This window comes from Tupaia chinensis, unplaced genomic scaffold, assembly GCF_000334495.1.
Source record: "Tupaia chinensis unplaced genomic scaffold, TupChi_1.0 Scaffold148874_1, whole genome shotgun sequence".
Lineage (NCBI taxonomy): Eukaryota > Metazoa > Chordata > Mammalia > Scandentia > Tupaiidae > Tupaia > Tupaia belangeri.
This window is the reverse complement of record NW_006208722.1, coordinates 1,343,309-1,359,419: the sequence shown is the minus strand read 5'-3', so window position 1 is coordinate 1,359,419 and position 16,111 is coordinate 1,343,309. Positions and strand designations below refer to the sequence as shown.

Here is a 16,111-nt window from a genome sequence, read left to right as displayed (position 1 = left end):
CAGCGGGCAGCGCGTGCCCCGGGGGCTGTACGGTGAGGCCGCGGGCGAGGCAGGGCGGAGGCGGCAGGGCGCTCGCTGGGGGCGGGGGTTGGGGGGAAGGCGGGAGGGGGTCCTCGAGTTTGGGCTCCCTTGGTCGCGCCGCCGCTCATCTCCTCCTTGTGTTCCCCCGTGGGGTGCAGCCTTCGGGGCCGAGCGAGGGAACCGCGAGCCCTTCCTGCAGGCGCTGGGCCTGCTCTGGTTCCGCTACCACAACCTGTGGGCGCAGAGGCTGGCCGGCGAGCACCCGCGCTGGGGCGACGAGGAGCTGTTCCAGCACGCGCGCAAGAGGGTCATCGCCACCTACCAGGTCGGCCTCTCCCCGCCCCCGCGACCGCCACCCCTTTCTCCTGCAGGTCCCCTCGCAGGGCTTCCCATGCTCAGATTGCCCTACTTCAGAAACACCCCTGTGCGAGACACCCCTTCCCAGAGAGCTAATGTCTAGGAAAAGCCCCGGACGTGGGACAGGAAAAGGAGGCCAAGTGCCATTTGTCCAGGAGATGGTTTCGCTTGTGACGCTCATGTCCACCCCCTGCTCCAGCAGATCCCCTGTTTCCTGGGGGGTGGCAGGCCTGGCGGTGCTCCTGTGTGGGTTGCTTCTCACGTGACCACCCTGTCTGGTCGTCTTCCACACCTGAACCCTCGCTGCACGGAGATCCCTGCAGCCTGGCCTGGTTCAACACCCTGTCCCCTGTCTCTGACCCTCAGAACATCGCTCTGTATGAGTGGCTGCCCAGCTTCCTGCACGTGACACCCCCGGAGTATGCAGGTGAGGGCATGGGGGGGAGGGATAGAAGGGCTTACTTTTTTGTGGGGGTCAAAGGGTGGATTAAGGGCCAAATTTCTGTGTCCCCTCTTCTCCCTTCCCCAGGATACAGACCATTTTTGGACCCCAGCATTTCCCCGGAGTTTGTAGCCGCCTCTGAGCAGTTCTTCTCCACCATGGTGCCCCCTGGCGTTTACATGAGGTGAGGGGGGCAGCAAGTCTCAAATGTGTGTCGGGTGAGTTGGGGGTGTCAATAGAGAAAAATCTGCCCTCCAGAGCCTTCAAGATGGGATCATCAGTCTGAAGTGTGCTCATTCGCCCAGGCAGTGAAGGATGGAAGACAAACTACAATATTTTTTGAAGATTTGTCAGTGTGTTTTTTAGGTACTTTTAAGGCTGTTCTCTTACAGCTGGTGTAGATATTTATTGTCCAAGTAAATATGGAGTAATTAAGGTTCAGAAGGTGTCACAAAACCCAGTGGTCTCAACCTTAGGGCTTGGTACTTCACTAGAGGCATTTCGTATATAAACAGAGGGCCTTGGGCTTATCGGTTTGGGGAGGGACTTCAAAATATGTGAAATCTAGGGACCAGCAGATGGCATAATGGTTATGTTGCTGGGCTCCCATGTGGTTGACTGTGGTTCAAGTCCCGGACCTGGTGGCTTAAAACTCATGCTGGGCACATGTGTGTACGTGACCAAAGTCCTAAGAAAAGAATGGGAGAGAAGGGATTGCGACATGACCAGCCCTCTTGGTGGGTGATTTTTCGCTGTCTCTCTGGCAAGCACATGTGCCATATAGTAAAAATCTCTTAAAATAGATATGTACATATGTGTGTGTGTGTGTGTGTGTGTGTGTGTGTGTGTGTGTGCAATCTGAAGGAAATGTTGAGTCCAGGATAAATGAGAATTTTAAAATAAAAATATACATTTAAAAATAAATGTATGTAAAATAAAGCATGTCAGTTTTGTTTTTTTTGCAATTGAATTATTATTTTAAATAGTTCTTAGGTTAGATTTTCTTTCTTTTTCTGGAACAATCTCAGAGTATCCATGATGATAGCTAAGAAATTGGCCAGCCGAGTTATCCATAGACAAGTAGTTTCAAAAGAAAAATTGAAACATCCTTTAAACACACACACACACACAGAGTTGTTGAATAAGTGGTGATGTATTTTTGCATAGAAAAATATGTCATGACTTTCCCAACCACCTAATATATATATATGTGTGTGTGTGTGTATATATATATATAGAGAGAGAGAGAGACTGCTCATGGGTACATCTGTAGATGTTTGGTCTGCTATGAAGTGAGGGGCCTTCCAGAAGCCAGATTTCCCAGGATCTACCCGTCAGGAGACCTGACCTCACAGCATCTGAGGGAGGCAATGGTTCAGGGTCCCTGGCTACAGTCTTGCAGACGACAGTTTATTCTTGACAGTAGGACCCAGTGACCACTCCTTGCATTTTAGAAATGCCAGCTGCCACTTCCAGAATGTCATCAATCAGGACTCAAGTGTCTCCAGGGCTCTCCGGGTCTGCAACAGCTACTGGAGCCGAGAGGTCAGGGCTAGGGCCACCTGTGGGGGTGGGTCTATGTGCATGTGCTGTTTACCTGTGTCTGAGAGGGGACGGAGGGGTTGAGATGGGCTGGGGTGAAGGAGGCAACCTGGGGACCTCAGGCATCTCCCCTTAAGTGTCTGAGATGCCCAGCTCAAAAGCCAATCCCTGGCTCCCACCTCAGGTCTGTGGGAAAGACAGTGGGGCCTATGCAGGTTGGTTCTACTTCAGTGTTGCCTCCTGGGTGTCTCCTCTCCCTTGACAGCTCTGGGTGCCCTGTTGGCCTGGGAGCACCCTAGCCATCCCAAGTTCCCCACCCTGAAGGAAACCTCACACATACACTCACCCTGCTCAGTGCGTGAATGAGTATGTGTTGGGGTGCAGGGAGGAGGGAGGGATTCTGAGAGATTTGGGGGAATGATCTGTCCATCCTAACCAGGCCAGTGTGGGTGAAGAGCATTAAGCATCCATTTACAGCAAAATCAGATACTTTGTACAGAATTTACAAAAGGAAAAAAGAGGTGGGAGCGAAGGAGACAGGAGGTATAGAATTAGAGTCACGGAGCTGAGATGAAAGAGACCTCGGCAACCTCTTCATCTGACTCCCTTTTACTATGGGGATGGCACTGAATTCAGATGCGTCCTGTGATGTGCCCTAAGTCACATGGTTCATTAGTAACAGAACAAAGACCAGCACCTAGATGGCCTCGTGCCTTTGCCAGGTCTCCTAAGACAGAAGAGGTGAAGTTAAGGTCCCCTATGCTCGGAGAGACCTGTCTCCCAGCAACATAGGCGCTGGATGGGCACACAGTCATCCTGAGTGGGGAAGTAATCTCCAGAGGAGGGATGGCCCATCAGGAATGGGTGGGCCCACGGACGTGGAGAACGGGATGCAAGTAGTCCAGCTGCCCAACCCCTGGTCCCATTTACCACACACCCCTCCTTCTCCCCATCCCCAAAGCACCCAAACCGACAGAGCGTTAAAGACGTGGATGCGCTGCTGCTGGGCATGGCCTCCCAGATCGCCGAGCGAGAGGACCATGTGGTGGTTGAGGATGTGCGAGGTAAGGCTGAGGCTGTCCCTGCAGGCCATGGACCTGTGACCCCAGGTCTGGTGGGACTTCTAGAAGTAGGCAGGGAGGGGTACCCACGGCTGGGAGCTTGCCCTGCACTTGGTGCTGGGACAGCTTCTGAGCCTCCGAGCATGGCTCCCTCTCTGTGGCCAGGCACCCCTGGGGCTGGGTGGAGCAGCCTGGGCTGGGGCTATGTTGGTGACCCTGAGCTCCCTCACTCTCCGGTCTTTCATTTCCAGATTTCTGGCCTGGGCCACTGAAGTTTTCTCGCACAGACCACTTGGCCAGCTGCCTGCAACGGGGTCGGGATCTGGGCCTGCCCTCTTACACCAAGGCCAGGGCAGCCCTGGGCCTGCCTCCCATCACCCATTGGCAGGACATCAACCCTGCACTCACCCGCAGTGATGGCACTGTGAGGAGGGCTTACGTCCCAGACGGTGGGGTGGGAGGGCCAGAGCACATGTCCTGAGACATGGAAGACAGGCAATGACACGCAAGTACCAGAGACAAGCACCTGGTGAGAGGGGCAGGGCTCCCCTAGGTCGCTTTTCCTAATGCCACATACCAGGATGGAGATGGACAGACCAGCAGGATTTGGCATTGACCTCTGCTGAGATGCAGCAACTATTTATTGAGCACCTATTGCATGCCAGGGATGGAATAGGCCTTATCTCATTTCGTCTTCTCAGCAAGTCCTGAGAGGACATAGCAGGTCCTTGACCTAGGGAAAAGCTATGCCTTCATGCCCTGGTATCCACGCTGCCTTTCGGAAGTAGCTCGTGGCACCCTGCGCTATCACTGGGCAGACGGTGTTACCGGTGAGCCGGCAGACCAGTTTCAGTTGCCTTACCATCTTGGCGCGGTAGTATTTCTACGAGTGTGTGCCTATACTGTGGCATTTTGCCCTTACCGCTTTGTCAAATTGTTAGAAAGTGGAGAATTGAAAGGGCATGAAGGAAATGATACATGCGTGGGGCTCATTAACTTTATAAAATCAGTGTCAAGACAGGAGTCCCAAGGCATACCCAAAGCAGCAAATCCGTAGCTTCGACAGGCTTCACTGGAATTAAGCTGGTTAAGTCCTTATTTACATTATGGAGAAAAGAACTACAGTGGTGTCCAGGTGGAAGATGCTTGGTGATAATATTGTTGAAGACTGTCTCTAAAAAGGATTGTGTCGTCAGGGATTTTATTTTATTTTTTAAGTTTTTTCGTCTCTAAAAAATAGACGCTTCTCATAACGTATCAGTGTACCATTCGACTTTGCGCATTCTGGTTTTGGTCTTTCAACTTCCGTGCCTCTTCAAGAACAAGTTATACAGGGGCTTGGCTGTCTGTTTTATTCCTAGTTTATAAAATAGGCAGCTGAATCTGTGAGAGGGTTCCTGTAAATGAATTAAGCCATGTAGAGGCCTCAGAGCAGTGCCTGGGGCATAATAAGCACTATAGACCAGTGAGTTATTGTTTCTGTCACTTGTAATTATCCCGGGGAACTACCTTTCTGCCCACAGGGTGCGTGCCAGGTCCTCTCACTCATTCCCATCTCTTAGTCCCAGGTGCTGCAGGCCACAGCCGCCCTGTACAACCAGGACCTGTCTCAGCTGGAGCTACTCCCAGGGGGGCTCCTGGAGAGCCACGGGGACCCCGGGCCCCTGTTCAGCACCATCGTCCTTGACCAGTTCGTGCGCCTGCGGGATGGTGACCGCTACTGGTTTGAGAACACTAGGAATGGGTAAGGCTTTCTGCCCCCCACAAACCCCACCTCAGCCTGGACCCAGACTTTCTGTCTTGCGTTTTTTAGTTTTTTCTTTTGAAGATGTTTTTGCTATAGGGTGTGTGCGCTGGCCAGAAAGAGACAGAAAGACAGAAAGCGAGAAATCACCCCCTAGGGGGGATGTCCACGCTGCAATCCCTTCTCCTCTATTCTCCTCTCAGGATCTCGGGCATGCATACTCACGCGCCCAGCGTGAGTTTAAGCCACTGGGTCCAGGGCTCGAACTATAGTTGACTACATGGGAGTCCAGCGACATAGCCATTATGCTAACTGCTGGTCCCTTTGCCATGGATTTTTTGTTTGTTTGTTTGTTTGTTTTTAAAAATTATTTATTTATTTAATTCCATTTGTTATTATTATTGTTTTTCAATTTGACCAGAGAGAGAAAAAGGAAAAATAAGAAAGCAAGCTACCAGGTCTAGGACTCGAACTGCACTCAGCCATGTGGAAGTCTAGCACCCCAACCACCATGCCACTTGTAGGCCCCTTCCATGAGCTCTTAATTTTCAGCCCACTTCACTACTCCCTCCTCAACCTATCTGGGTGTCTTTCTTCATTGGGGAGGGGGGCTACATCTGTCTTCTTCCACAACAGTTTTCTGTTCCCCCTGCCCCTAGACTATTCTCTGAGAAGGAGATTGCAGAGATTAGAAACACTTCCCTACGGGACGTTCTAGTGGCTGTCACCAACATGAACCCTGGTGCCCTGCAGCCCAATGTCTTTTTTTGGCTTCTGGGTGAGTAACCAGGGGGGTGGTTGGAGGGGTACTGGGTGAAGAGCTTCATCTCTCTCAGCTGGGGGTGGGCTGTGTGACTGGATAGCCTCCAAGGGGAGGGCTGTGGTTCTGTCCTTGGGAGCTTTGTATCTGGGTGCCAGGACTGACACATACAGCTGTGGAAGTTCCCATCTGCACAGCTGGAGGAGCCCAGAGAGGGCAGGACCCAGGCTCAGAGGCTCAGAGGCTCAAGTTTAGCTGGGTTGGGGCTTGGGCTGAGGGCAGCGAGGGAGGGAAGTGACGAGGGAAGGGCTGTGTGTGAGCGCGCAGTGAAGAGGTGGAGGTTCATTTTGATCCCCTTTATTATCCAAGTAGGCAAATGCCAATCTCAGTACAATACCAACAGTAAGCCTTCGCATCCCCTCTGCTACCAGAGCACCACGCCCTCTTCTGCCACCCTAATCTCCTCAGGGTTCCTGTGCCAGAGTCTGTGGCCCAGCACCCAGGATTCTGGCTTCCTCTGCTTCTTCAGGAGACCCCTGTCCACAACCAAGACAGCTCAGCACCGAGGGCCTGCCAGCCTGCACTCCCCTCGTCGTTCGAGACTATTTCAAAGGCAGTGGATTTGGCTTCGGGGTCACCATTGGGACTCTCTGCTGCTTCCCCCTAGGTAAAAGTGATTGGCAGTTGGGGGTAGGTGAGAGGTGCAAACTGGGGCAAGGAATGGGGGGAGCAGGAGAGGTATCTAATCTGCAGGTAAGTCAGCTCCAAGGAGATTTGCTTCCCTGTTCTTCGGGATACCCTCAGGGCCCAGTTTGGTCAGGAGCCATAGGAGTCCACAATCTATAGGTTTGCAGGAGGCTGGGCCTGAGAGACTGTTGGAAGCGAATCCTCACTTGAGAACCAGGACAGATGCAGTCTCTGAGATGAGGACTTGGCGCTTAGTCTTTGGCAAGGCTATGTGTGGGTTGACCAGCAGTCTGGTGGGGTGAGTCCAGTCTCTGGCACAAGGACTCTGGACTTAGTCTCTCTCTGGGAGGGGACTTGAGTGGTAGAAGCAGAGGAGGTGGGGAAGGTATTGTAGATGCTACCCACAGCTCCCCCTGCACCAGTGCAAAGCAGCCCTGCCCCCAGTTTACAACTGGAAACAATTGAAGGGCAGACTTAGGAGCTGAGGAAGGCAAGGAAAGGAGCTGGGAAAGAAGCCACTTCCTTTCCCCAGATCCTCACCTCTCCCTGAGTATCCGACTGCCTCTGCCCTCCCAGTGAGCCTGCTCAGCGCCTGGATTGTTGCCCGGCTCCGGATGAGGACTTTCAAGAGGCTCCAGGGCCAGGACCGCCAGAGTATCATGTCTGAGAAGCTCGTGGGGGGCGTGGAAGGTAGGCCCATGGCTGGCCAGGGTGGTGCTGCCGAGGACAATACTAGGCGACAGCCCCCTCCCTCATCCCGGCAACTAAGGAAGAGGCCTGCTCCAGAGCTGTGGGCAAGGCCAGGGGAGCCGGAGTGGCATTAGGTAGAAGTTGGACCTGGAAAACTCTGACCACGGTAACTCCTCCCAGTGACCTCAAATAAAGGACGGTGACAGACACATATGGAGGAGTCCCAGGACTCTGCCTAGATGTCAGAGTTCCTGTGACTCACACATCCTTGAGAACTGCTGCTTTGTGGCATTTAATGCTGAAATTCCAGGCAACAGGGAAGGGATTAGTGAATATCCTTGGTCAGACTGGGCTTGGAGGGCTTGGAATATGGAATATCTTGGTTTCACCACTGTATATGTGTGTGTATATACACACACACACACACACACACACACACACACACATATATATATATACATATATACACAGAGAGAGTCTTCCTGACCTTGGATTCTCAACCCTCCTGCCTCAACCTCCCAAGTAGCTGGGATTACAGACACATGCTATCATGCCCAGCCAGATTTTAAAATCTCTTTATACCTATTTTCTCTTCTCTATAAAATAGGAATAATAATACCATGTACCTCATAGATTTTGGGTTAAAATAATTCATGCGAAGCACTTGGCGTAGTGCTGAGCACAGAGTGGACATTTGGGAGGTGGCAGTTACCGCTCTCCTGGACTGTAGAGGACTGTTGAGGCGGGGCTGACCGCAGGACTGTAAGACGAGCAGCTGACCCTCAGCATCCAGGAACAGGACAGGAGCTGTGGAGGCCTTGGTCTAACTCCAGTGCTGAGCTGACTCTTTTCCTCTCTCCTCCTCTCTCCTCATGCCTCTAGTGGGCTCACTGACACTGCCTCATCACTCTCTCTCCAGCTTTGGAATGGCAGGGCCGCAAGGAGCCCTGCCGGCCTGTGCTCGTGCACCTGCAGCCGGGGCAGATCCGCGTGGTGGACGGCGGGCTCACTGTGCTCCGCACCATCCAGCTGCGGCCCCCACAGCAGGTCAACCTCCTCCTGTCCAGCAACCGTGGGCGCCGCACCCTGCTGCTCAAGATCCCCAAGGAGTATGACCTGGTATGGCCCAGCTGGCCCCTGGCCCAGCTGGCCCCCAGCCACAGCCAGGGAAGCAGCCAGGTGGAGGGGAAGGAGCCTGGGCCAGGAAAGCAGGGTTTCTGGCTCCCAGTCTCTGGCTGGAGTACCTGATAGAGAGAAGTTTGAACGTATCTGTCCTGCTCTGGGCCTGCTGGCTGGCATGAGCTCTACAGGCACTTTTGTCTCTTGCAGACAGTCTGCTTCCTCCTTTTCTCAGGATGCCTGGCAAGTCATATCTGGGAGTCTTTGGAAGAAGTCTGGCTCATTTCCCTGTCCCCTTATTTCAGTATCTAGTGAAATTAAATTTAGAGACTGTGGAGGGGAGCTAAATCAGAGTTGATTGTGGGTTCTAACTGCCTAGCTCACAGCCCCCTCTATTCTCTGGCCTCCCTGCCTTCCCTCCCTCCCTTCTCCCCTCTGGAATCCAGGGAAGAATGGCTCTGTACATGTGCCTTTAAATGCAAACTGAGCTCCCATAAGCACTTAACCTGGCTGAGACACTTCCTCTCCTATAAAGGAGGGAGAGAGATCTTTTTTGTGAGTCCCCTCCAATGGCCCCTCTGGCATAATCTGTGTAAGGCCTCGAGCCTTAGGAGCCTTGACAAGTGGTTGCTCTCCCTCCTGCTGCCCCACAGGTACTGTTGTTTAACGTGGAGAATGAGCGGCAGGCGCTGGTGGAAAACCTCCGGGCAGCTCTGAAGGAGAATGGGCTGAACTTCCAGGAGTGGGAGGTTCGAGAGCAGGAGCTGATGAGGGCCGCTGTGACACGGGAGCAGCGGAGCCACCTCCTGGAGACCTTTTTCAGGCACCTTTTCTCCCAGGTGTGTTCATGGAATCGGATCTGTCCCTGTGAGTCTGCTTATGGCAGTGTCCTTACCTGTGTGAGGCCATGCGGCGACTCCAAGGGAAATCAGAAGCCCTGGGTTCACAGCTAAGTAAGTGTGTCACTTACCTCTCTCCTTAAGGCTGCTCAGGCTTTCTGTCCTCACTCGCTTCAACCTGCCCAAAAGGCTGCAGAAACCCAGGGTGAGACAGGTGATGTGGGGGCTGTCAGAGTCATTGTTCACTTCTCCCTGTGGGAGAGCAGCTACCAGAAGCCTCTGGGGGGCATTAAGTCTCCACCTTGCAGACTTCTGAGAGCTACTGGGAACAGGTGGAGAAATGAGACAGGAGAACGTAGTCTTGAGTCCACATTTGATGGGGACACAAAGGCAGCTTGGGAGCAGAACGGTGAAGTGGAGAAAGAACCAGGGGAACTGTGCGTCCAGGACAGTCCCCTCCCCGCCACTGAAGCAGTCTGTCATTCCATCGGGAGGCTGGGACATGCACAGAGTGAAAGACAATGCAAAGAATGAGGACCACAAAGGTGATCCAGGAAGTAAGTGGTCTATGAGTTGAGAGAAAATAGCGACCGTCAGTCTGATCCTTGCGATTTGGCAAGGACTCAAAGTTGGAAAAGTTTTGGCCCAGAAGACAGGAGCAGGAAGGACTAAGTAAAGGTACTCCACGGAAGGGCAAAAAATTAATGTTCAAGGAGAAGAAGGAACGGGGTGGGCTGGCTGGGGAGAGAACTCATGAAGAAGCTCCCAGCTAAGGGCTTTACTCTGTGCCAGGCACATGACTTAAAGCCATTTAATCCTCAAACAAATTGTACTTGTGTAAGCACAAGAATAGAGGGCCCCTCAGCTGAGTGACCCTGGTGCCAGGGCCCAGGCAGGATCAGGGCACCTCTGTTCAGTTCGGGATCCACCCAGGCCATGGGAACCCCCATGCTGGGAGGTGGGGAGGATCTGTATCCTGGGGGTGGCCCTTTTATCTGCACGGTGCATTCAGCTTTCAAAACATTTTCCGCACACAACCTCCCTTGTTGATTCTCACGATCACCCTGTGAGGTAAGTAGGGCAAGTGAGGAAATGAATCGCAGACTTGCCTGAGGTCATGCAGTGAGCAGGTGGCAGAGTTGAGACAGGAACCTGGGTCTCTTTCCACTAAAGCTCTTGGTTGAGGTTGCAAGGTTTGCCTCACAAAACCATACCCAGACTTGGACTAAACACCTCCAGCTGACGGGTGGGTAAGATAGGTACCATGGCTTGTGACCTGCCTGCTTCCCTTCCTGTCGGTTCTACTCACGCTGGGGCAGCCCTGGGTGGGCTGGGGGTGGCCGATAATGAAAACTCTTGGGTCCAGCAGGTGGCATAATGGTTATGTCGCTGGACTCCCATGTAGGTCGACCACAGTTCAAGTCCCAGACCTGGTGGCTTAAAACTCTCTCTGGGGATGTGTGCATGCATGCCCAAGATCCTGAGAGGAGAATGGAGAAGAAGGGATTGTGGCATGATCAGCCCCCCAAGGGGGTGATTTCTTTCTTTCTGTCTCTCTGTCTTTATCCCTCCAGCGAGCACATGTGCCCTATAGCAAAAATCTCTCTCTCAAAAATAAATAAATAAATAAATAAATAAATAAAAAAAAGTGAGAACTTTCCAAGCCCATCCTTTTTGCAACTCAGCTGAAGCCTCATCTTGGTTAAGACTCTTAAATGAAAGCAAGAGAAATCCACTTTACTTAGCATTAACAAAGGGTTAGTTGACTCTGAGGATATGAGGATGTTACAGGAATTTCAAAAGGAGAAGTTGAACCCGGCCTGGAAAGGACTGGCAAGGGAGACTCCTCTCTTGGGCTGCTTCCATTTTCTCTGTTTCTGAACACTTAAGAAAAAAGGGTAGACCACAACTTCTGAATTTTCTTGGACTCAATAAAAGACAGACTTGGGACGTCTGCACGCCAATTGCAGATCCCCAGCTTGGGCCAAGTGTGTATCCCGGGTCTAGTCAGCTAAGGCAGAAGGCCAGGGCTTGGTAGAACAAACTTGGCCCCAGGGACCACCCATAGGGCTGCTGGGGAAGTACTGGCAAGACATCTCAGAAGGTGGCTTTTACGCGACTTGGTGGGCCTTTAAGTCAAGGAAGCCTTGTGTCCTTCTGTCCCTCCCTCCGCTGCCTCCTGGGTGCAGGTGCTGGACATCAACCAGGCAGATGCAGGCAGCCTGCCCCTGGACTCGTCACAGAAAGTGCGGGAGGCCCTGACCTGTGAGCTGAGCAGGGCTGAGTTTGCTGAGTCCCTGGGCCTCAAGCCCCAGGACATGTTTGTGGAGTCCATGTTCTCTCTGGCCGACAAGGATGGCAATGGCTACCTGTCCTTCCGGGAATTCCTGGACATCCTGGTGGTCTTCATGAAAGGTAAGAGGGAGGGAATGATCAACTAGATGGGAGAGTCTGGACGGCTGGAGGGCTGACGCTGGGTTGTGGCCTACACCACAACTCCAGAGTTGAGATACAGCAGCACTGGGCCCTGGCTCCAGCCCTGGCAGCCCTCTGGGAGTGCCCGGAGAGGGATCAGGAATGGAGCAACCCTTGTTGTATCCAGTGGTGGGTTGTCACCTAAGTGTGAGGCCCCTTTAGAGCAGGCAGCTGGGCTCCTCACAGTGTCTTCTCCCAGGCTCCCCTGAAGAGAAGTCTCGCCTCATGTTCCGAATGTACGACTTTGATGGGAATGGTCTCATTTCCAAGGATGAGTTCATCAGGATGCTGAGGTTGGTCCTCTAGGACAGCGAGGGGAGAGGGCCAGGGCAGGAACTGCCAGGGGAAGGAGAAGGGACATAAAAGAGAGGGTGAAAGGGTCAAGGGTAAACAGGGGCCTCCTTGTAACTGAGACTGTTACAGCTAGTAGGCCTTGGGATTTGGCCAGTTGGGGCCATGTGGGCCCTTTTAAGTGGGTCCTTGTGTCAGGGCCTGATAGCTCCCTGCCTCCAACCCCAGGTCCTTCATCGAGATCTCCAATAACTGCCTGTCCAAGGACCAGCTGGCCGAGGTGGTGGAGTCCATGTTCCGGGAGTCGGGCTTCCAGGACAAGGAGGAGCTGACATGGGAGGACTTCCACTTCATGCTGCGGGACCATGACAGCGAGCTCCGATTTACACAGCTCTGCGTCAAAGGTGGGGCAGCCTGAAGGGCAGGGCACAGTAGGCACAATGCCCACATACTTTTAGGAGTGCACAGAAATGTTTTAGTTCCTTTTGAATCAGAAGGAAAACAAATGAATATAACACAATGACTGTGTAATATGTATCCAGTCTGGTATATAGTTTTATAGCATACAACTATAAAATATAATTCTTAATTCATGTTTTATTTTTGTGGAGGCAGGGGCCCTAACAAGGCAAAAGGCCCAGCATAGTCCTGATGCAGCCTTACTGGTGGTGGGTGGTGGGTGGTAGGTGGTGTCTGGAACTACCTTCCCTGGGCCTCTTACTCCCTGCCCCACCTGTGTCTGACTCAGGTGGGTGGGAGCTAGAGTCAGAGTGAGGAGGGGACAAGTAGCAGGCAGGGGTTCTGTCTGTGGCCTGTTCTAAGCTGTTATGGTGTCTTCTCAGTTCAGAATTCTCCCTGTGGCATGTTGAAACCAAACCCAGCTCCTGCTAGGATTACAATAAGGTGGGAATTGAGAGGTCTGATGGAGGAGAGGGGCGAGTTGGACAAGACACAGATGAGCCTCTGATCAAGGCTTTCCCCAGCCCCGGGGGTAAGGGGAGTTGGTAGAGATGAGACCAAGTGTTCCCTATTCAACAGCTTCTCACCTTTCCCAAGGCAGCCAGTGCAGCAGGCTGCCTGGCAGTGAGTCTAGGCCGCAGAGTCCTTGGGGTGGAGGGTAGGACTGGGTTTGGGACTGAGGATTAAGTAGAAGGTTAGCATTGAGTCTTGTTTTGTTTTGCTTTTATTTGTGGTTGTGCTTTGTTGTTTCTCCCAGTTTTATCCTGAAAGATTTAAGGGACAGAGTGAGAGAGAGAAAGTGAGAAAGCAAGCTGCCAGATCCAGGACTTGAACCATGGTCAGCCATATGGGAATCCAATGTCCTTAATCACCACGCCACCTGCTGGCCCTATCCTGAAAGATTTTTAAGTCTACAGGAAAGGAACAAGAATAGCAGGCAGATTACCTTTCTCCTGGATTTATCGTTTCTTACCGTTTTGCCATATTTGCTAAACCATTTGAAAATACAGACATTTGGGGATCAGCAGATGGAGTAATACTTATGTCATTGGACTCCCACATGGCTGATTGTGGTCTGAGTCTCGGACCTGGCAGCTTGAAACTCACACCAGGTGTATGTGCGTGTATGCCTAACATCTCAAGGGGAGAATGGAGGAGAAAGGATTGCAGCATGGCCATCCTCCCTGGGATTTCGGTCTCTCTGTCTCTCTGTCTCTCCGGCGAGTGTCCATGCCCTATAGCAAACATCTCTAAAAAAGAAAATACAGACATTTAAAATTTGTTTTAAATACACTGATTTCATATTGTTCAGCTCACTTTGGCCTTGGCTATAGACCAGGTCATATTCAGGGTTGATTCAGCACTTGGAAGTACCCTGGAAATTCCAAGACCTCCTGGCATCCCAGGAACTGCTGGATCTGCAGCTCCATCCTCAGCCTGCCCTCAGTGCCCAGACAGAAACAGAGGGATGGCTCCTGAGTGCACCCCCCCAAGATTTTATTGTGAACATTTTCAAACACAGTAAGGTAGGGAAAAAAACTAGAATGCTCTCCCACGTACCTATCACCTAGATCCTACATTTAGCTCTGAAGATTTTAAGCTGGAGTGTGAAGCAGCGTTAGGCTTAGCAGGCAGGTTACTTACAGCCCTGAACGTCTGAACTTTACCCCCCCATAAGCTGGACACCAGTCTGAGAGTCAGATTGAAGGGGCGCACATCCTCAGGGTCTGTCCAGCCAACTTTGTTTCAGGCCTTCTCCCTGTCTACCTGTGGCTAGGCCATCTCCCTTTGGGGACAGAGACTGTGGCTGACACAACCAGGGGCCAGGTTTCCACTCAGCAGGGACCGTTTACAGTGTCAAAACAGAGGAAGGTACAGGGTGCTGGGCAACTGAGCCGAGCCCTTCTGGGCTTCGGGCGCTGAGCAGCTCCCTAGCCCACTCTGCATTGCAGGGGTGGAGGTGCCCAAAGTGATCAAGGACCTCTGCCGCCGAGCCTCCTACGTCAGCCAGGAGAAGATCTGGTGAGCCCCCATCTGGGAAGGTTGGAGGGGTCGGCGTTGCCAGTTCTCTCTCCAGAATGGATGGGATCAGGGCTACCATGGCCCACATAGAGCCTTCATACAAAACAGCCAAAGGCACTCCTTACTGCAGACAGACAAAGACTTGCGAACAGGGGCCTCCTGGATTTCGGCGCCCATGTACTGCATGGGCCAGATGCTGCTGTGAAGGACCCAGGCATATGTGGTGGCCTTGGCTGGGACTCCCAGGGTTTGGTGGCCTTTCTCACTGGGGCTCTGGTAATCCCGCTGTCCCCTCACTGACAGAGGAGGTTTTGAGGCAGCCTGGGGCCACAGAGGGCTGAGGTGGCCAAGGTCCAATGTCCATCTCTGTCCTAGTCCGTCTCCCAGAGTGAGTGCCCGCTGTTCGCGCAGTGATGTCGGGACTGAGATGACACCACCGAGACTTCAGTGTCCCAAGGACATGGACCCTCCCCAGGAGATTCGACGGAGGTTTGGCAAGAAGTACGCCTGCTGTTCTCCTTAAGCCCGGGCAGTTCACCCACCTCTCCGGCACGCATACACCCACTACTCGGTGCCAGTCACCATCTGAGCTCTGGGAGTGCAGGCAGAAGGAACCCTCCCTGCCCAGGAAGTGTGCAGTCTGGCCAGATAGTCTGGCACACTAAGAATTACTATGCCCAGTGATGAAGGTTGTAACAGTGGTAAGAACAAGGGCTTCAGAGCACAAGGAAGCTCTTGCCTGTCCCTGGGGAGATCAGAGAAGTCTTCACGGAGGAGGTGTCCTTTGAGTCTCCTCCAGTAAAGGCTGACAGTTGGTGCCTGGTGGGAGCTGGAAGCTAGGGAAGGGGCTGAGTGTGTATGGACAGCAGAGTGTATCCCCAAGGATGAAATGACTAGCCAGAAGCTCACTGAGTGTGGTATGGCCCTTGGGGTCTGCACCCTGCTTTCCCGTGGTCACTGGCCGCCTCTTCCTCGGAATTGGTACCAGTCCCTCGCTGCTCCGCGACTCCCCTCTGGGAGGCGAGGCTCCACCAGCGTTGGGTGGATGGGGATCGAGGGCTCAGGCCGTTTGTCTCCCAGGGTAACGTCGTTCCAGCCCTTGCTGTTCACCGAGGCGCACCGAGAGAAGTTTCAGCGCAGCCGTCGCCACCAGACCGTGCAGCAGTTCAAGCGCTTCATCGAGAACTACCGGCGCCACATCGGCTGCGTGGCCGTATTCTACGCCATTGCAGGGGCGCTCTTCCTGGAGAGGGCCTACTGTGAGTGACGTCACTCGGTGCCAGCCTGGGGCACGAGGCTGGAAATAAGGGCAAGCCCTGGGGGCGGGGCCTAGTGTGAATGATAGACAGCCCGCGGGGCGGGGCCTGCGATAAGTGACAGCCTGAGGGCAGGACATCGTGCGGGTGCCAGGGTGCCAGAGAGTGGGGCCCGCTCGAGAAAGACAACCCGGAGGCCTCTTGCGCGTGGCTGGGGGCCAGGGCCAGAGCTCAATGGCCCTCTGAACAGCAGGCCCCCTCCGCACCGTCCCCACCTCGTCTCCGCAGACTACGCCTTTGCAGCGCACCACAAGGGCATCACGGACACCACGCGCGTGGGGCTCAT

General features: G+C 53.2%; 1 protein-coding gene across 1 annotated transcript in view; it reads left to right on the top strand.

Annotated features, from left to right (window-relative positions):
• DUOX1 (dual oxidase 1) overlaps nt 1-16,111 on the top strand; it is a 34,638-nt gene that overhangs the window by 6,026 nt on the left and 12,501 nt on the right. The window contains exons 6-24 of the mRNA XM_006170730.1: nt 1-32; nt 180-346; nt 745-805; nt 908-1,004; nt 2,275-2,365; nt 3,324-3,426; nt 3,675-3,847; nt 4,986-5,167; nt 5,827-5,945; nt 6,457-6,594; nt 7,191-7,304; nt 8,224-8,423; nt 9,077-9,262; nt 11,452-11,677; nt 11,937-12,030; nt 12,257-12,432; nt 14,440-14,509; nt 14,885-15,010; nt 15,590-15,768. The exon at nt 1-32 is cut by the window's left edge and continues 3 nt beyond it. Of these exons, the coding sequence (XP_006170792.1) occupies nt 1-32; nt 180-346; nt 745-805; nt 908-1,004; nt 2,275-2,365; nt 3,324-3,426; nt 3,675-3,847; nt 4,986-5,167; nt 5,827-5,945; nt 6,457-6,594; nt 7,191-7,304; nt 8,224-8,423; nt 9,077-9,262; nt 11,452-11,677; nt 11,937-12,030; nt 12,257-12,432; nt 14,440-14,509; nt 14,885-15,010; nt 15,590-15,768 (2,534 nt within the window). The remainder of the gene's footprint in view (nt 33-179; nt 347-744; nt 806-907; nt 1,005-2,274; nt 2,366-3,323; nt 3,427-3,674; nt 3,848-4,985; nt 5,168-5,826; nt 5,946-6,456; nt 6,595-7,190; nt 7,305-8,223; nt 8,424-9,076; nt 9,263-11,451; nt 11,678-11,936; nt 12,031-12,256; nt 12,433-14,439; nt 14,510-14,884; nt 15,011-15,589; nt 15,769-16,111) is intronic.